The sequence below is a fragment of the Parasteatoda tepidariorum genome, chromosome 6 (assembly GCF_043381705.1).
Source record: "Parasteatoda tepidariorum isolate YZ-2023 chromosome 6, CAS_Ptep_4.0, whole genome shotgun sequence".
In the NCBI taxonomy this organism is placed as follows: domain Eukaryota; kingdom Metazoa; phylum Arthropoda; class Arachnida; order Araneae; family Theridiidae; genus Parasteatoda; species Parasteatoda tepidariorum.
In genome coordinates this window covers 63847965-63870146 of record NC_092209.1, presented here as the reverse complement: position 1 = coordinate 63870146, position 22182 = coordinate 63847965, and the positions used below count along the sequence as shown (strand labels likewise).

The 22182-nt window shown below is 25.5% G+C and overlaps 1 protein-coding gene across 2 annotated transcripts in view; it reads right to left on the bottom strand.

The window, feature by feature from the left end:
• Positions 1–468: 468 nt before the first annotated feature.
• Positions 469–22182, bottom strand: part of LOC107453437 (tyrosine-protein kinase Wsck) — a 27350-nt gene continuing 5636 nt past the window's right edge. Inside the window, exons 4-18 of one of the 2 annotated variants that reach the window (XM_071182452.1) lie at positions 21316–21511; positions 20540–20636; positions 19019–19265; positions 18842–18911; positions 17209–17369; positions 16787–16825; positions 14556–14772; positions 13578–13694; positions 12114–12277; positions 10442–10543; positions 9679–9749; positions 7159–7199; positions 6977–7073; positions 4610–4709; positions 2658–3471 (exon numbers count right to left, since the gene is read on the bottom strand). In XM_071182452.1, the coding sequence (XP_071038553.1) occupies positions 3400–3471; positions 4610–4709; positions 6977–7073; positions 7159–7199; positions 9679–9749; positions 10442–10543; positions 12114–12277; positions 13578–13694; positions 14556–14772; positions 16787–16825; positions 17209–17369; positions 18842–18911; positions 19019–19265; positions 20540–20636; positions 21316–21511 (1791 nt within the window). In that variant the 3' untranslated portion in view covers positions 2658–3399. Of the gene's footprint in view, positions 3472–4609; positions 4710–6976; positions 7074–7158; positions 7200–9678; positions 9750–10441; positions 10544–12113; positions 12278–13577; positions 13695–14555; positions 14773–16786; positions 16826–17208; positions 17370–18841; positions 18912–19018; positions 19266–20539; positions 20637–21315; positions 21512–22182 lie in introns of both variants that reach the window. The other variant, XM_016070268.3, reaches the window with a different exon arrangement.

The window sequence follows — 22182 nt, the reverse complement described above, 5'->3', positions numbered from 1 at the left end:
GCCTGGCCCGAGGATCGACCAAGGACCTGTGGCACGACAGCGCGAAGCGCTACAGCTCAGCCACCGGGCGTCATATATATATATATATACATACACATTTATGCTAATGTTGTTCAAGAGTTTTAAGGAAATTATTTCTTCATACATTTAACAAATTTATTTTAAAATTAATTGTGATTATTATTTAAACAATATATGTAAACTTATTTTTTCCAGTAAAGAAAGTTACTTACTTTTTTTAAAAAAAAATTACATACTTTTAAAAAAAAAATTATGAATATAATTTCAATATCAAAGAAGAAATGCTTTAAAAAATTGTTGTTTAGATAATTATAGTATCAAAATAATTTTAACGTATACGAAATGACTTGAATTAAAAACATGAACACATTTTTAGTAAAATCTCTATGAAAAATTTATACTTATTTGTTTTCATAAAAAATAACCTTACTGAAAGAACACAGAATCTAAATTCTACAAATAACTTTTATTATAACCTGTACAAAAAATTTAGTAACAACAAAAATTCAAATTCAATAGCGAATACATGGAATTACATCAACATCAAATAAAAGTCAATTTTCAGATCATGAATATTTGATAATTTTTATATAATAAAGTAAATAAATATAGTAAAACACTGAAATAAAACATCAATTATGGTACAAAATTTGATTTTGAAGTAGATCACAATAAGAAAAAATATATCAAATGTATCAAAACAAGCAACACAACAGAGTAAGAACTACTTTCTAAAATAAAATTTTAGTTTCAATAATGATACGAAATCAGGTGAAAAAGAAATTTTTAACCAATAATTGCACATAAAAGGCAAGATTAAGATTGTAATGTAAAACTACCCAATACCTGATGATAAAACCACTGGTATGATAATATAAAATAGCTGAATATCACAACAGTGTCTATTAAAAATACAGTAAAAATCACAGTTAGTAAATTATAAAAACAAATTTAAACACTTTGTTTTTCCTAATTTACTCATAGTAAACTAAAACAGTGTTACAAAACAAAAGATAAGTTTGGTTAAAAGAATTTTAAAAGTAAAATTGAAGTTTGATTAAGATGCAAAAATTCTGCAAAGGTGTTAGTAGAGGTTTTTATCAATATTTGTATTATTTGGTGGTAAGAAAGTTATAAATGTGAACTATCAACACTAATGCTAGGCAATATTCGAACATTAATAGTGCAATATACTGTGAAAAAATATTAAGATTTTACAAAATTTATTTAATTTAAACAGTTTACATATATCCAATGCACAAATGAGATTTAGTAGAGTGATATTGTTTTTCATAATAGTAAAGCATTCTCACAATGGTTAGTTATGGGTCATGGGCACGGAGGTTAAAGCTTCCTAAAACTACAACATGAACGATGACATGATTGACAATTACGACATGATTGTGGCCAGCATTGTGCACAATGCTGTCCTTACTTCAAAGATAAGCTGTACACATCAATCTAAAGCTTAGAGATCTTCAAACCGCCACTGAAAGTAGAACCCCAAATCTTGATAATTACAGTTTAGTTCCTTAACCACTGAGCCACCATGACTCCATTTTTAATAATACTGGCTATATTATGGTAATGGAGATTAATTGTTTATTATTATATATATAATTCATCTCAACATAATAATACATGAAAATTTTTCTTTAACATTTATCCCATTATGACCACAGTCTATTTATACTTATTATAATATTGTATATGCGAGAATACTTATTATAATATTGTAATCCAAAGTATAAAAAAATATAGATTTCACAGTATATCACTATATTACCTAGCTTTAAACAACACTAATCTAAGATTCAATGAATGATATAAAAAATATATAGTCCATTTTTTAAGACTAGGAAATGCTAACTATTAAGTCATATATAAAAAATTGTAAGAAAATAGCTGCATACCAAAAATAAAATAAGTTTAGAGCTATTCATTGGATACCCTCTATTTAATAAAAATAGTAAGCATTCATCTTTTAGTAACAAAATTGTATATAGAAAGTTAAATAATTTAAAAAGATTTTAAGAAATAACAATGTATAATAAAATAAAATGAACAAAATGCAAAGGTAATTGCAGCTACAAAAAATTTGATACAATATCCTGGAGTTCATTTTAACTTGAGATTCATTTTAGTCTCGGCTAGGAGCCGGTTGCTTTTCAACAAACTATTTTGAAGTAGAATGCATAATAATAATAAATTATAAAAATCTGCTTTCTTCAATGAAGTTTGTATGTTAATATGTTCAATAATATAGATTTTTTTATTTTTATGTTGCATCAAGAGTTGCATATTGAAATTTTCAGAAGATTTCAGTCAACTGTAAAATCATTCTGAATATAATTGAAAACAATAAATTTACTATACTACATCAAATAAAATGCTTGCAAATATTTTACACATAAACTTCACAAATAATCTAAAGAAAAAAAATTGCACATGTACTTTTTTTAAGCTAAGCTCCAAGATTTCTTTTAAACAAATAATTCAATTACATTTTGACAATTATAGCTTAAAACTAATTTAATATTAAGCTAGAACTTAAAATTGTGAAAATTTCATTCAATTACAAATTTTTTTTGTTTGAATAAAAAAAAAAATTACATTGTAGGCACGTTTTCTTTTAGACTCTTTCATAATGATTTTCTTAAAATAAATAATTAAATTGCATTTTAAAAATTTTAGATTGATAATTAGTAAATTAATTTTTTCTGAGATTGCTTATAGGCACTCAGTCTTACATTTAAAAACTGATAAAAAAAATAAAGTCTTGAATTAAATAGCATGCGTGTAAAGGTTTTCTTACACTTATTTTGGAACGGTTTAAGTAAAAGGAATAATTTCTTTTTGAGTATTTTTTGTTCAATAGCTTTTAAATAATTAATTAAAGTTAAATTTGTTTAGAAATTTGTCTATGCAATTAACATTGAATCTGAAAATAATAACAATTAAACACTAAATTAAATGCAAGCAGACTTTTTGCATATACTAATCATAAAGTTTCCTGTTAATTTAATAATTTTAGTTTGAAAAGTGACAAAAAACTAATGAGAGGGTATTCTTTGAATTCTAAAATGTAACAACTACCGTGAGTAAAAAAAATACCCAAACCCAACAAAGAAGTCAAAATTGAGAAAAAAAAACAAACAAAGAAAGAAAAATAAACAATAGTAAATATAAAAGAAAAAAATCGGAGAATTCTTTGGACGAAATAAGAAATAAAACAAATCAATCCATTAGAGGACTACTTGAAAGTACATAAAATATCTCACACATGTAAAAGTTACATAATATAAACACATATAAATGGTCAATATGCAGTATAAAACATCAAAATACTGTTTGAAGGAATGTTTTTGAATCACAACCTTATTGATCTTCGGCACTAGGATCAAATTTAGCATATTGGTAGTTAACACAATCTTGAAAATTCAAATATTCCTGTAAGAATAAATATGAAAAATATGTTAAACAAATATGAAAAATATGTTATATACCATATATGAATATAAAGGCAAAATATCAAGGCATTTCCGAAATATTTTAGGAAATCACAGACAAATATTATAATCAAAATGCATGTCTAAAGGTCAAAACTAACATGATACAAGTAATGAAGCTTCTGTACTCACTATTCTTTTCCTGAAGTTTGTACAGTAATAAAATGCTATTTTTTTAAAAAAAACAAAACAAAAAAGTAGCACAGTGGGTAGTGTGGTACAGACAAACCACGAGTTGGCACTATTACTTATAATGCAAGTTTAGTAAATAAACAAAGTTCAAATGCAACTAATTTTTCAAATCTCATAGGTTTAACATACATTTTTTAATTTCATCAAAACATATTTTGCTTGAAAACTCTGCATGTTCAAAAAAATTACTTTTAATAAGAAATGAAAGAGTTTAAACAAACTCAAAAATCTTTTATAATTTCTTAGCAATTTGCATCTTGAATAAGGTATAAAAAGTTGAATATTCAAGGAAAAGATTTGTAAAAGTGATTAAGAATAATAAAATTGCTCATAAAAACAAGAATTAAGACATTTTTTAATAATTACTATGTTTAAACCATTATTTAAGATTCATATATTTTTTTTAAAATTTTGTGCAGAAGTGCAAATTGTATACTACAGCAAAATCTATCTCCAAAAAGTAGTTAAATTGCGACTACATTTTGAAAGTAGTTTATGATCACTATGAGTTAAAAAAAGTTATTGTTCACTACAGTTGCAGCAAAATAGTTGTAGCTAACTACAAAAACTGCAATTTTTTCTAACTACTGTGAATGTCATTATTTACTAAAAAAGACAAAATAAAATTACAATAAACTAAAAAAATAAAATAAAAAATAGTAAGTTTGAAGTTTAGGTTTAGCTAGAGGAGAGTTATTTTCCTCATGCTAACCTAAACAATTATAATTTTTTCATTCAGTGATGATATGAAATTTAAGTACAATTATCAAAACATTCAAAAATACATCTAAAAAAAATTATAACAATTCTGACAAAACTAGCAATTTTAAAACAAATAGATTGTTGAAATGAAGTGTGTTGAAACATAAAATAACTCAAAAATATACCTTTATGTTTAAGATCATTGTTTGCAAACTTGTAGCTAATTCCATAAATTTGGGTCTTTCTTCAGGATCTAGTTCCCAACAGTGAAGCATTAACTGGTAACTAAAAAATAAAGAGTGAAAAATTTTAATAACCTATAGTACATTAGAGCTGGCCACAAATAAATTGGATTACATGGAAATATAAGAAGCAAACAATTTTATTTCAGTTTAAATAGGATTTGAAACAAAAAAATTGACAATTGGAAATTATAATCCATATACCTAATGTTGCATTTTCTAGAATATTATTAACTCTTTTAATATGTCTATTACTTATCTCTGATTTCAAAACAGTTAAGTTGATGCTTATTTAAGTATATAAGTCCATCAGTAAATTAAGACAAGATGGTAAAAAACAATTAGAAAAAAAAAAATGTACCGACTTTCCCACAATTTTTCTAGACGGATTTTATCGGATTTCTCGGATTTTTGTAATCGATAACATAATTTTTCAGTTATACCATATTCTTATGTATAAAAAATATTACATAACACTTATACTTGTTAAAGGTAGTTGTAAATAAAAGTAGTTGTAGTTGTCAAGGTAGTTGGGTTTTTTTTTTTTTTTAAAAAACTATTACAACCAATTTATTTTTAAAAACATCAGATTTTCAAGTACTTTAAGCTCAAATAAATTGACTTTTTTGTTATTTTAGTAAAATTTCCTGACATTTCTAGAATGGTAGAAATTCTCTGTTCTGTAGCCATCTTGTGACATTTTTTAAAGATGAAAAATTACAACCATTAACAAAGCGAAAAAGAAAAAAAAAGGGAAATTCTAAGAGTGCAAATTAGTTTTAGATAAAAATATTTCACAAAGATATTTAGAACATGAGTCATTTTTAATAAAAACAATCGTGTAAATAGCACAACTGATGTCAAAAAATATTTTGTAGCAGTAATTTGAGAGTTAGGCAAAATTGAGCTAGTATTATGATTTTAGGCCTTGAAATTAATGGTGGCAGGTATGATGTTTTGATTTTCAGCTGTATATTTTCGACAGTGTTTTTGTCACAAAACAGCATATTTCAATATGACCGGGATAGCCTGGTTAATAGGGTACTGGGCTCATGTCCAAAAGTTCGTGAGTTCGATCCCCACCGACCAAAGAATCCCCATGTAGTAAACGATGACTGATGCACAATAAATCTGTCGAGTCACAAAGTCCACCATAATCGTATAACAAATCATACCTCTGGGGGTACTGATCCTGGAGTTTCCTTATCTTCTGGATTGGTTCAAAATTACAAGGCTACGAAGTTGAACATTAGTAGTCTTAAACCCAAAATTGGGCCGGCTGTTCAACGACGAATATAAAATATTGTGATATTACACACATAAAATATGATATTCTTGGGAGCTCAATTGTTCATTTTGTGAATTCGTGTTAAATGTTAGAGAAGTGAATCTTCATTCTTTATAACATAGATAATTGAATAAGTAATATAATAAATGCAATAAGTAATATAATGCTGATTACTACAAGCACAATCTATATCAGAAAATATTTAATAATGAAAAAATACTATGATGATAAAGTTTTGTTACAGAACCTAAACTTGTGAACCACTTAATACAACACTGTCCAAAACTATGAGAAATATAGTTATCAACACATTCTCTGTATTACAATATTTTATTTAAATTAGTTTCATAAATTTTTTTTTTGTTGAAAAAACTAATAGAGATATGTAAACAAACCAGTGAAATAATTGTGAACCAGTAAAATTTTTTAGTTACTGGTCCTTATAACTACCAACTAAATTTTCTTCATCTCTACTCCTGCATGTTTTACAGAATTTGTAAATTTAGTTTTAAAATTATTTAACAACCATAAAGATAATTTATTTATTTATTTACTTTTTTTTTTAAATAAAATATATATCTATCAGTCTCTATTCATTAAATTGTCATTTTAATTTTTTATTCATTTGATCCACAGAAATTCTGATACAGTACAGAACCCGTTATCCAGAAATCAGAAAACCAAAAAACCGGAACAAAATTCGATAAATTTTCCCGCAATTTAAAAAAAATTTTTTTTTTTCCTTATAAGATTTTAGGATTTTTCCTTCTTTTTTTAAAGATGTTTACCTTACCATCATTTCAAAAATAATCATTAGTGCATTACCTCATCGTTTTTTCTTATTTTTAAGATTATTTCCAAATTTTTTTTTTTTTAGTTGGGTTTAACACTAAAAAAACGGCTTTTTGTAGCGATTCAGAAAACCGGAAAAATCAGTTATCCGGATTAGCGATAGTCCCGATCGTTCCGGATAATCGGTTCTCTACTGTACTATTTATAATGAAAATATTGTTTGAACTTACAAGTCATCCATAACACCCTTAGGTTGAGGAAGTCGCATTCCTTGCATTACACGAGGCAGTACATCTCTGGATGGAAGACTAACATAAGGCGATCCTCCTATAAAAAGTCAATTCAATAACATAAAAATAAATTACAAAACTGTAACATGTATAACAGAATTATTTTATATTACGGTACTTACCCAGAGTTAAAATTTCCCACAACATCACACCAAAGGACCATCTAAAGATAAAATAATAAAAAATTATATAAATTCAAACTATATAATTAAAATATAAATTTATATTATAAATTTAAAATAATTTTTACATCAACCTTACATTTTATCTCAGATGCTAACTACTTTCAATTTTAATTAATTTCTAGAAATTTTAATTCTAACTATGGAAATGCATAAAGCCTTCAAAAACAAAATTTACTTATTTTTATAAAAAGTCCATTATTTCTGGATGAATTTTTTAAAAATAAATCTGTAATTTTTACAGTTTTTGAAAAATCTTTTAAATTTGAAGACATATATCATACATATATATTAAAATCTAATTGTAACTCTAAGTAATTAAATTTATCGAAGTTTGCTCTATTATTTTTTTTATACTGCAGAAAAATAGCTCTTCCACTATGGAAATGAATTGCAATCTAGCAGCTTTTCATTATTACAAAAAACCATTTTAAAAAGTTTTTTTTTTGGAAAGATTTTACTGAAAGGAATAATAAAAACAAACCAAGCTGGGTTGATGAGTTTTTGGACATCTCACAATAAATCAGTTGTTACATTTACTTGTTGTTACTTGTTACAGGTTACAGGCAATAACAGTCAATTAAAAAAGTCTGTAATTTAAAAATTGTGCAACACCGATGAAGAAATAGATGTCCAACAATTTATTTTCTCTAGTTGTCATGCAATCAATACTTGTCTACTCTGAGATTGTTAGGCGGTACATACTATTTTTTTACATTATTGCCTTGTTTTGTAACTTTGAACTGTTTACTGTTATTGTAATCTACCATTATAAATAAAAATTATATACTATTTCTCATTCGTATTACTTTCATAACTTAGAACATATACTACTGAATCAAAGCAGCCACAAACATGCAGAAAGAAATTCCCTGATTTTCGTAACTGATGGCATGAATTTTATTATGAGTTTTCCAACTATGCCTTATATTATAAAACACTTGGATTTGAGCTAAAAATAAAGAATTTTTTATTTAAAAAAAAAAAAAAAAACTGCAATAAAACTAATTATTATAGAAAAAATATCAGATTTTTAAGTTCTGCCAAACTTAAATTAATTTATTTTCTTTTGACTTTTTAAGAAATTTTAATTAATTTCCTGACTTTTTCTTGCTCTATGACCCCCTTGTAATTTGTCAATGCTCTTATATAGTTAAAAAAATATAATAAGCGTTTACTTAAAAATACAAAAATAAACATCAAACAATAACTGAAGAAAATTACTCTGATTTTATTAATACAAACAAAAAAGTTATGTACAAAGCGATTACAAAGTGGAACCCGATGAAGATTTTGAGTCATGTTTTTAACTGCTAGTTTTTTTTCCAATTTGTTCTTAATGTAATATTTTACTTTTACTTATTCCTTTTATATGATCGGTTTTATTACTGTTTGACTTGGTTTTGGGTCATGTTTCAACTGTAAATTTTATTCCAGTTTGTTCCTTATGTAATCTTTTACTTTTATGCATTGCTTTTACCACGCACGATATGGATGTTTTATTCACTTTTATGTATATACTGTTTTTACTCTTTTAATTATGATCTTTGCGATTTTCAATGTGCTGGCTGGATTTGGGGTTATATTTTTAACTGTTGTTCGCTTGTGTTTTATTCTTTCTCTACTTGTTGTTGATATAATTTCTGATGTTTTGTGTAAGTTTTATGTATCTACTCTCGCATGCCCTTAAATAGGGCGGGACGAGATACAAATAAACAATACCCGATGAAGATATATTTAATATTGTTATGGAAGCTGAACTTGAAAAAGTAAAGCACAAAAGAAAACTGATATATTTTATATACAATATAATTCTGAAATAACCTCAAGTATTTGAAATTTTTTCACTGTAAATTTACAGGATTCTTAAATTTTATTTAGTAATCTAACAAGATGCTGAGGAAGATAAGTATAATTGTAAAAAATTAAAATTAATAAAGATAAGTACAATAAATTTATGTTTTTAAAGAAGTTAGTTGAAGTCTTTATTTGAAGAGTGGACCAAGTCTATCATAATTTATTTTGAATACCAAGTCTTAAAATTTAACGAGTGTATTGTTTTCCTTATCTTGTCAGATTTGAGGTCGCATTACTGAGTTTAAAACTTTATGTGTATAGGTTTAGGAAGTGGAGCTAAATTCATTTTTATTAATAAGAAAAGTTGGCTCACTATTAAAATAATACCTTTAATTAGTATTAAAACAAAACAAATGTGATTTAAACAGTTTAAAAAATTAAGTTTTTTTTTGCACTAATTAAGTTTTTTTTTATTTCATAAGCAATGCTTTCCAGAGTTTATGGTTAATGATTGTAAAATAATTTTATTTATTGATTTTCAAGCAATAAGATTCCAAACACTTAGAAAAATTTTATGATCTCTTTATATTCAAATTTACATTAAAATGGTATATGTACAGAGACATATAACTTAAACAATATATTAAAAACTGATCAACTTACACATCACTTTTACTTGTGTAGGTATTCAGATTCATAACTTCTGGTGCTGTCCATTTTGTATATAATAATCGCTAAAAAAATTAAAAATTCTGATGAAATTGTTTTTTAAAAACTTGTAATATATAAAATTGACAAAGGTGAAATAAGTCAAAGAATTTGCAATGATAATATTTTACTTCTGGTCAATAACTAAATATTTACAATAATAATTTTATTGAAATTAAAATGCTATTATTATGCTATTTATAATAAAATGCTATTTATTAAGTAAAAAAACTGTTTAAAATAATTAAATTTCATGCTTTAAATATTAAGATTTTTAGTATAAGCTCAGGTAAAAAAAAATTAGCGGCAAGAATAACTAAAACTTTGGGGATAATCCATTTCATGTCCAGAAGATATTCCATGCATCTTTGTTACATTAAAAGCCTTACACTTTCTTTAAAAGACTTTTCTTATACTTCATGAAATATTATGTTATTTACTGAACAATATAATTTTTGTTTTAGGCGCATATTATGATAGAAATACTGTATCGAAGCTTATAGAACAGTTCATAAAGTTTGTTCAGTATACTTCACTACAAAATAGAATTTTCATTAACTTAAAAAATATAAAAACTATGCAATAATAAATGTATTAAAAATATGCAAATACCTGATTTACATTCGAAAAACTTTTAAAAAGTTTAAATTATAATTAGTGATTTCTTTAAATATTAAAAGTTAACATTTTACATATAACAAATAAAATATATAGTTACCTTTCCAAGAGGATTGTAATAACCAAGGCCAAAATGAGCAACTTTAGGTGTGGATCCCTCAGCTATTAGAACATTTCTTGTAGATAAATGCTTATGCAAAACCTAAATAATAATACAAAACAAATAAAAAAAATGTGAAACTAAGAACTTATATTTGATAAACAGCCAATAATACATTTAATCCAGAAATGCATAACACAGGACAGTGCCAGCAGATGACGTTTTTGTGCTCCAAGCGATACTGAAAACGGCATTCTTAAAGCTGAATTTTGAAAGAAAAGAATTTGATAATCTTAAAAAATAAATTGAATTGTTCTGCTGATGTATTTACAATGCTGTAGAAAATTGCTTTTTTTTAAAAAAATTCTATACCTTTTTTTTCTTTCATATCAAGCCAAAATTCTCATTTGGGAAACATAAGAACAACATAAATAACAATTAATGCATTCAATGCTAAAAAAGAAAAATGTTAGTTCAGTTAATGAGAATATCACTGCAAATTGTCTTTAATAAAAGAAAGAAAATAATTAAATTCTGTAACATTTAAATGTTTTATTTTTTCCTGCCCACATCAGCAATCAAGATTTCTATATTTACAGAAGTCATTTACACAAACTTTCAAAGATCATGTGGGATAAGATTCCTTCTATTTGCGCTTTAATTCTTTTTTTATTACCAAGATTACGATGTTGATGGCCTACATTTTTTAAAAATAATGTCTTTACAAAATGCCTTTAAAAACTACAAAAAATGATCTTATATAAAATAATGCCTTTAACTATTTTCTGAAACTCAAAATTTATATTAAGTTTTTTAAAAATATAAATTGTAACTTATATTTATAAATTTAATAAAAATTAATGTAATAATTAAAATAAATATGCAATTTATAAATTATATAAAATGCTAATAAATAAATCTTCAAGAATATCAGTATCATATTGTAATACCAAATATTTTTTTGATAATACTCAAATTAAAAGATTGTTTATTGTCCAAAAGAAAATTCTTTTATCTTGAAATACTCAGTTCAACATCAACACCTGTTGTTTGTGGAAATTTAAGAAAACTAAATTCAATGCAAAAATTGCATTTATTTATAAAGAAAAAGATATTGCTTACAAATAAAATGCTCTATAAAAAGGTTATGATAAATGACTTGATAAAAAGTTGAAAAAAAAAAGTAAAAAATCTAAAATACTAAAAAAATGACAAAAAAAAATATTGACCTACAAAGGAAAAAAACAAATAAATAATCAAAATATGCATCATTATCATCAACATGCTAGCCCAGTTTATTAGAATTTCAAAGATATTATACAGAATTCTGCGTACTCCAAAAAATAAATCATGCATTTAATATGGGGATATGTAAAATAATAATAAAAAAAAAACTACAAAAAAATGGGAGAAAAATTGAAAAAAAAAAGAGAAGAGAAAAGTAATTAAGCAAAAAAAAAAAATTAGCACTATAACAGGAAGCTAAAATTATTAATTAAACAAGAAAAGGACTCTCAATAGCTTAAGAACCTAGAAAAACAGAATTGATTTGATAAAGAAAAATGTTACTAAAGCTAACTTTTGAGCAGAATTTTTTTTAGTTTCTGCTAGATTCAAAATCTTTTTGTGAATTTGAATCACCCTATCAGAAGGAAAAGAAAAATATTCCTACCCCTCTATCAGCCAGATGTGCCATTCCACGAGCAACACCAGCAGCCAACTCAAGAAGTAATGGTTCCGATAAATTAGTAACTTTTCCTCCAGGTTGTTGGCGACTTCTGAGCAACATTCCCCTTAATGATGTAGGGTGATGTTCAATTGCAACATGGAGGACATCTATAGCATGAAAAATATAGTAATATTTATTTAAAGTTATTTTTTAAATTAACTTAAAAATTTGAATGATAAATGCATTTCAGAAATTCAGTTACCATTTTATGAGCATTTAATGTCTGCAAAAAACAACAATCTGTAAATTTATAGAAAAGGCCATTCATAAATGATATCAGGTTTGGAAGTTCCTGATATTGCGACAAGGGGTAGGGAAAGTTAGAAAGAAGTTTGACTTCCCACATTTTAATTAAAATAAAAAGTTTAAAATGAGCTGATTAAATATATTTATATTGCTTGTTTTATATTTTTTGCATTTAATATAGTTATGCCCACAAATGCAGCTAAAACTGAGTTAAAGCATAAAAATAAAATTTTTAAACATAATTTATAACATGTGTTTGTTTCTGAACTGTTTGCATATGTTAATATAACATAACATGACATGTAAAGGGAAAGAGAGGGATCAAAAATACTGAACAAAAAAAAAAGTGCAACATCATATATGGATGCTGAAATAATGCTTTTTTGAAAGTATTTTATAATAAAATTACACATTTAATATATTTTAGAAAGAAGTTAAAAAGATGAGCACAAAAAAAGAAAGAAAAATTTACACATAAAACAATTTTACGCAATAAAAAATATAACAAAAATATAAAAAAATTACTTTTCTAAAAACTTCAATGTATTTAAAGTGTTAAACAAACCATATAATTTATAACTATTCTTTTATTATCTATTTATTCTATTATTTCTATCTATTCTATTTTTCACATTATATAAAGAGTGAGGCCTTTTGCCTCTCATAATTGAATAACTTAATTTTTTATAATGGACAGTTTGCTAAAAGAACTCTCATCACAAGCAGTAGTAACAGGAACAGTTTTCATTAAATGACAGTTTATTAGCTAAAAGTATTTTTTTTAAACTAATAATGTTTCTGAGATTTCAATGGATTTCAAGTTAATACTACAACAAACTCAGTAAATTAGATGATTGTCTAAAATTGTCGTATGCTATAAAAAATTTCCTGAATTTCAGAATAACATAGATTTTGGAGAGGTCACAGTAACTCCTACCCTGGCACCAATGCAGAGAAAAAGCTTAAGATTATAATAAAGGAGAATAATTTCTATTATAACAAAAACTAACAATTTAAGTACAAAATCGAATTTTTTTATTAAAGCAAAAAGCAGAGATTTTGTTGAAAAAAAGTGTAAATTCATTTTAAAAGTTTAAAGTCTTCTTTATTTTTTTTTCATACAAAAAAATAAAAATAAAATGTTACTTCTCATAAACATACCTCTTTCATCACAAGCACCAAGAAATTCAACAACATTGGTATGAACTTGCACTCTGGACATAAGATCTAATTCACATAACAATTGTTTATGTTCCTTTTCCAGTAGAAGGGATGGAGCTTGAAAAAAAGTGTGTATTAAAAATAATTTAAATAATAAATTAACTTATAAAATATAAAAAAACACAAGTTCTTTTACAAGAATGAATATGATTAAGTTTTATTTAGATTCGCATCATTTTATAAAATGCACATGTCAACAAAGTGAAAAAGAAACTTTTCTCCCAGAAGGAAATAAAAGAAAAATTAAGGGTAAAAATGCAACTATTTGTTAGTTGTAATTTTCTCTTCACTGATCAATAATTTATAAATTATTAAAGAATTAAGTATAGAACTTTAAGCAAACATTGAAAATAAAATAAAAGTTACTTAAAAGTCAGTTAAATTAAGATTCATGGGAGAGTATTAATATTTTACAACTCGTGTATTGCAATAAGTAGCTGACAAGAATAAAATTTTGATTGTTTAGTTAGAAAACGAAGAAATCATTTTGGAATTTTTTTTATCTCCTAATTAACCCTTTGTACTTAAGAAGTTCAGAGAAGAATTAATTCAATGAACCTGAATTTTAAAATTTATATTTTCAGATTAGCAATTATATATAAAAAAAATAATAATAATTGAGGTTATGTAAATTTTTAATCTTTACAGTTCTTTAATTAATTACTTTAAATACTTTGAGAGCCAGCGGTTAACATAACTTATTAATAACAAATATAACATTATTTTTATAATGACATAATAAAGAAAAATTGATACAGTTTTTTTTTCATTTAATCACACCTTACAATGAATTATATTTAAATGAAACAAACATTATTTAAATATATGTGAAAAAATTTCTAAAAACAATAGTTTTTTTTTTCATTCTCTATTTAGAGATGATTGGAAAACTAAATATGTAATGTTAAATATGTTTACCTTGCATGTATTGAACAATGCAGGGAATAGCTTGTTCTCTTCTTCTAACTAATCCTTCCCTTATTTCTCCAAATTGCCCGACACCAAGCACAGTTTGATGAACATCCAAATTCGATTTAGAGATTTGAGGATATTTTTCTCTTAGACTCTCGTACACCTCACTCAGATCAGCATCATCATTTATCTGCAGCATTCCCGGTATGAAACCATTTTCATCCTATGAATGTACACATTTTAATTCAGTTTACTTTGGTATGAGACAAGGTTATTTTAAGTCAATTCTCTATCATATAGAGTTAAGCCTAAATTGTATCAAAAAGTAAATTAGTTTGAAAAGATTTTTTTTCTCATTGTTTACGAATATATATGTTATAATTCTAAATGATAGCTTTTTATAGTTATTTCTTATTTTTGATAACATTATTTAAATGAATACTAGTTGTTCTAGCATCTCTTAATTATGTTGTTTGAATATGTAGGGACCCACTAATTTATATGTTAAAACCTAATTAATAATTAACAGTAATCAAAATAAATAATTATTATAATTGTAAAGAGTAAATTTTTACACAAGGAATCATTAATATATATATATGATTCCTTATTATAATTCTCACTCAATCCTCTTTATATATATTTTTTAAAATTCTGATAGCAAAATGAATACTAGTTGTTCCAGCCTCGATTCATTGAACATGTAGGGAACACCGCATCACTAATTTACATGTTAAAACCTAATTAATAATTATTAGTAATCAGAGCATTAATTATTATTGTAAAGGGCAAACTTTAACACAAGGAATCTCAAATATTTAATGGTATAAGTCCTAAAGAGTTAGAATGTGTGTATTTTAGATAACAAAATGTTTCATTCGAGTGCTAAACTATTAGGGGTAATCATTCGATTATACAAAGAAAATTGGATCTGGATGACATTAGTTCTATAAACAGTGTATTAACGTTTATAAAAAGATTTAAACAAGGAATTAATTACTTATCACTCTATTATAGTTTTTCATTCACTATATTTATTTCATTATATAAATGAAATTATTGAATTATAACACCTAATTTGCATATGGATATCTGCTTAAAACTAAGGGTTGTAGATTTTCTTTTAATTTTAAATTTTACTGCAGTTTTAATGCATATAGAAAATATGTCTTTTTAACAACAAAACTGTTCATAAGCAATCATCATACTCTTTTGGAAAGAGCAAATAAAAAAGTATTAATTAAACAAAATTGACATCTCATGTTTTTCAAAGGTTTTAAAAAGTTTTTTTAAACTTTATTTCAGAGGCTATCTTCAGTAATTTTAGAAATTGACATTAAAAAGTAGTTAATGTAAATGAATAAAAAAAGAAATATCAATCACATTTTAGTACACTTTGTAAAATACATATTTACCTTTATTATGTTAAAAAACATACATATTAAATTGAAATAACAAGTAAAGAAAGAAATACAGCAATTTCTCCTTAGTGCAGACTCCATTTCGGACAAGGGATTCTTTGATTGGGCAGGTCTTCTGGCAAGTAAAGAAAAAAAAAGGTTCTCGTTGCTAGTCTTCACACATGCAGAATTAGCTTTTGAATCATGTGATACACAGTTTCTGATACAAAGTGTGTTTTTATTTAGTCTAACATGATGTCAATTTTGAGATAGTCCTACAAAATCAATAATTTCTAGTTTGTAGTACTTGCTATCCAAATAAATCTATTTATCCGAATAAACCTATTTAGTTTATTTATTCAATATTTTGAGGAAAAAGTTGAAATGTTTAAAATTTGATGGATATTTTCAATAGAATTTTTTAATAAAATTGATTGTTTGTTATCCCCCTCTTCCTAAATCTTTTTTTTTCGCATTATGAAGATTCTTGATGAAGTTATCATCATTAGTGAAGACAAAAGTACCACATGAGGGATAAAAATCACTAGAAAAAATTTATTGAAACCTACAATTTTTGTTATTTTGACTCAGAAATATGAGAAAGTAACTAACTAACAAAATAATAAAAACAGTATCTAAATAATCTGGTAGGTACTACACATTAAGCTTCATTTACAGTAAGACACTATTTAAAAAAACAAACAAACAAGAATTATAAAATTGCATCGATCAACCAGACATGCAATTTACATTAAGCTGAATTATTGAGAAACCACTTCATTAATTTTTATCTAAAAACAAATACTTAATTCAAATGAATCAGATTAAAAATCATACTTTTTCATGAGAATAACTCTCACTGTGTTCCGAGGACAGCTTGCAATAAGAAAAACATATAAGTTAAAATAAGATAAAAGTTTACTTTCATAAAAAATATTTATTCCAATATTTTTTTAAAAAAATACTTTAATTCTTTAACAAGTAATTCAAATCTATATATATCTAAAATTATTGCCGAGAAGAAGGATTAAAAACAGCTCTTAGGGAAAAAGAGCACAATATTTATTTAATACTTATTAGAGAGTGACATCATCTAGGTGTCACTCTCTAATAAGGTGACATGAAGATAAAGATTATAATTATATTTATCATGACACAAATTATAACAGATTCTGTTAATTTTTCATTTAGAAATATTTAAAGAATGTTTGATAACTACAGCTTCTTAAACAACATGGAATAAATGTAATGTGACATACTGCTTCTGAACCGTGAGCTCTTAAAACCATTTCATCTGACGGTCTTCTTTTACCATAATGTTTTCTGAGCAAGAAATAAACAATAACTGACACAACAAGAAGAAATCCAAAAACACCGATTGCAGCAGAAAGAATAACAGATAACTTTGAGCTTGTTGGAGCTGGAAGAAATTTTTTTATCAACTGTAAGTAAATCTTAATATTAACTGTAAGCAAAATTATAATAAAAAAAGACTAAATAGATTCTTAGCTGGTCAAATTTCATATTGAAAAAATGATTTAAAAATCTTTTCAGGGAAGTATGCTAATATCTTGATTTTTATTACAATAAGTTATGTAGATTTACAAGATGATAGCTGAATTAAGTATGAAGTTAATTATAATTTAAGTTGAAAAATCATTAAAACTAGATAAAATAAGAGTTTTCAACAGTAGAATTTCAAAATTTTTAAAAGTTTCTCCGTTCTTGCCTTCTTTCTCCTTTCATTATTATGAAGAAAAAAAAATTCTTCAGATGTTAAAAATAAAATACATATGCTGGATACTTGTTATTTGAGCTAATACAAATATTGTTGGAAAAATGTAATATAATTCCCTAAAATTGGGCACATTTACACAAAAACATCAACAAACTAAATAAAAACTATAAATTTATTTAATATTATTGCAAAAAATACCTTAATACAGATAATAAGTTTTAAAAATAAAAAAATAAGAATTTATTGAATATATATATATAGACAATTTCATGATACAGAGGGCAACATAAAAAATAAATAAATAAGTAGTTAATAGTACTCCTACATTTATAAATGTTAGTTTTTACATATTTTGTAACAATAATAAAAATTTTAATATAGTTTTTATTTGTAACAACAGCCTAATAGATACTAACATCAGTCACAAGAGCTTTTTCTCCATTTGCCACTTTTCATAAGTAATTTTACGTGTACATTGAATGTTTTCTGTTAATTTGAAATTTTTTTAAATAAATTTAAAAAAAAAATCTCATTATTGCTTATTGAAGAAGGAGAATATAAAAAAATTATGATGTTTTACATCATATCCTTCCTTCATAACACCAGTCACACTTTTTATTTTTATTCTAATAATTAGTATTTTTATTCTAAATAAACATTTATAATTTCATCTTTTTTTTCTTTCTTACATGCACAATAGTATTTGACTATTGAAAAACATTCAATATAATTAAAAAACAAAAAAACAAAAATTAAATTATTAAATATTTATTATTACTGTGGCATAGTCCATAGATATAGATACTTCTTGATGATATTTAATTTTTTTCCTTTTGTAAATTTTTTAATTAAACTTATAAATCAGTAAATCTTGCTTAATTTTCTTCAGAATGAAAATTTGAGTTAAACAGTGCACACAATCTTAAACTATATTTTCGTTATTTAATCCTAAAAGTTAAAAAGTAATTTTATAAATAGATAATTTGCATACAGTGCAAGTATGTTTTATTTATGAATACATGACAAGACTAACCAATCAATTAACTAACAGCTCTTAAGGTAGCAAAATCAAGTATTTTAAAACTCCTAAAAACTAAGAATACAATAAGAACAATAAAGTTAAATAATAATAATAAATATTCAAAGCAATTTACCCTTAAAAACATCATCTTCTTCTTCACTTTCAATACTAGACTGTAAAGGCGAATAGGTTATTTTTGTAACCTATTAAAAATAATTAACACAATTAGTAGTTTTAAAGATGCATAAGCTAGAAAAAAATATTTTAATCATTAAAATAAATAGAAAAATAATTAAATGCATTATTTTACCCCATTTAGAGAGCTGACTACTCCAATAAGTATCTCATAATCTCGATCTTCTGACAATGGTGCATTGTAATATCCGTTATACATTCTCTTGTCTCCAACTATAAAAGATCGATTTGCATGCTCAGGAAGTAGATCAGCTGTGATATAAAATGGAAGACCAGTTTCTAGTGACAAGGAATAGTTGCCAACTTCTTCTGGATTAAAAAATATTAGAGAATGTTTCTCTAATGTCACAACATAATAACCCCTGAAAAATGATCAAAGCAATGAAATTACAAATGATGTGAAATCAAATTTAACTAATATATAAAATAACTAACAAAAATTTCTCCTTAAATTAAAGTAAATAGATAGCAAATGATGTTCATCAACTGATTACAATTAAGTAGTTCATTTTAATCCAACTTATGTAATGAAACTTTGAAAACTATAATGTTTATTGCAAAACACAAGACAGGTTCTTAAGGGGAGGCTATACTGTGTGGGAGAAACTCTTTACGGCAAATTCTCCTTCAGTCATATTAAGAAAAAGAAAAAAATGAGTTCAGATGAGGAAGTTTCACTGTTATGCAGAAAGGAAAGTAATGGGATACCTGCATGCAATGTAGTGAGGGTATCTCGATCCTGATTGGTTGTTAAAATGTGGCATTTTTTTTACGTTAGCAACTGTTCTTCATATTCTATTTCAAGTAAACCAAGATCGTCAAATATCAATTCTCTTAGGTAATACATCCAATATTCTTTCACAATGATTTTTTTACCATATATTTCTTACTTAACAAAGAAAGGTACAAAACCATGTTGAACATAAACAAACTAATTAAGCATCAATGTTGCCAGATACACAAAACAAAAATATATTACAGTTACAATAAAATATAAAAGCAAATAATAAATCTAAGTTAAGTAAAAGACATAGACAACAATGAATGATAGATCAGTTATTTTGATGTATGATACGGCACTGTATTTAATTAACTTCACGTTAATTAACCTTCTAACCTATGCGGAGAAACTTGGCTGAATTTTAATATGCCATTTTGCTTATAAACAATCAGCTGGTGCTGACAACATTGGTGACATGTGTGGGTATCCATGATCATCTTAAAGTGCAAATACCAAATAATCCTTTAATTTGTTTGCGAAAAAAAAAGCATTAGTGAAGCATTTTAAGTTATACTATTAATATTATTATTAATTATTATTATATTATTAATGTATATGAAAGAGAATTTACAATGAAGGGCTTCTTCTGCCGTATCCTTTTCAAGCAAAGCAATATCCCTAAATAAAGAGAATAGTTATCAGGGTGATAATGAAAGAGACAAAAAGTGAAACATGATTCAGATTACAATTACCATTAAGAAATTTCAAATGCTTGCTGGTGGCAAAAATTCGAGATCTTTTTTCTGCCTAAAAGGTTGGGGATCCCATTTAATTTTAAAATGCGGAAATTATTGAAATTTGCTGACAATGTATTGATTTATGAATGTCACAGGAAGAATATTTGAATTAACTTACGTTATAGGGCCTTTATTGCTGACACCTTCAGGTATGTGAATGGAAAGAGTTTCTCCTTTTCTCTCAATAATGTCAACTGGGGAAGGTTCATCAGGTTCTGATTAACACAAAGAAATATTAATCTGATTAACACAAAGTAATATTATAAAACTATATTTTAGCTTCAGTTAAGCTGTTTAGAATACAACGTTAGATTATAAAGCAAATATGTCTCCAGAATTGGAAGGTTTTAAGTCAAATTTTAAAACCAAATTAAACTGAACAGAATACAAATACCCAGGTCAGTCTCAGATAATAGGAAATGATGGTGTAAAAATAAATAAAAATTTTAAAGTTTTAATTTATGATTTTTTTTAAATGTTAGTATATATGCCTACAATCATGAAAAAAATTACCAGCAAAGAATTTATTTCTGCTTTTGCTTAATATTAGGTGATGCTTATGTGACAACTTTTGTCACATAGTAACAACTTTACAACACATAGTAACAAAGTAACAACTTTTTCTAATAAAGTATTTTTATAATACATAGAAAGTTTGAAGACAGTTACATGTAACATGTTTTATTTAACATTTTATTTTTATATTCAGTCACATTCTCTTATGTCATTTTTATATTCTATCACATTCTCTTATGTCATTTTTATATTCTGTCACATTCTCTTATGTCATTTTTATATTCTGTCTCATTCTCTTACGTCATTTTTATATTCTGTCACATTCTCTTATGTCATTTTTATATTCTGTCATTTTTATATTCTGTTATGTTTTCTTACCTCCCACTTCAGTCCAAACCATTTTGGTAGAGGGATCAGAGTGACCATCACTGGTCACTGCCCAGACACTGATATTGTACATCGTTCCTGGATGAAGACCCAGCAAATCAGAGCTATGAGTTGTATTATAAAAAGTCCACTCATTTCGGTTGAGTGCATCCATTTGGCTATAAGATTTAACTGGATAAGCAGAAACCTAATAAAACAAGTTTTTTAGGAGTTGGATTTCAATTGAAAAATTCTTAAATAAGAGACAGGCAACAAACAAATGTTCATAACATTAAACAAATAAATAAATAAAAAAAAAAAAGTGCAGTGTAGTGCTTAACAAAAATTTTTTTTACAAAGATATAATGCATTTCATATACAGTAGGGAACCGATTATCCGGAACGATCGGGACCATCACTATTCCGGATAACTGATTTTTCCGGTTTTCTGAATCGCTACAAAAAGCCGTTTNAATTTTTATTATTTTTTATAATTTTTTACTAGTACACAGGCTTCCAAACAATGAAGAAAATCTCTAGGATATTAACAGGTGGAGCAACATCTGTTCAAATTGAGGAAGAATTGTCTGTAAGTGTGACTGTCCTTTTCAAGTATGCACCATTAACATCAGTAGACGTTGAAAGAAGCTTCTCCTGGTATAAAAATTTGTTTTCAGACAAGAGACGCTCGTTTACATTTCAAAATATTNTAAAAAAAGAAAGAAAAATCGTAAAATCTAATGAGGAAATTTTTTTTTTTTAAAAAATGGCGAGAAAATTTATCGAATTTTGTTCCGGTTTTTTGGTTTTCCGGTTTTCTGATTTCCGGATAACGGGTTCTGTACTGTATATGTAAGTTTATGAAATCGTTACGTTTAG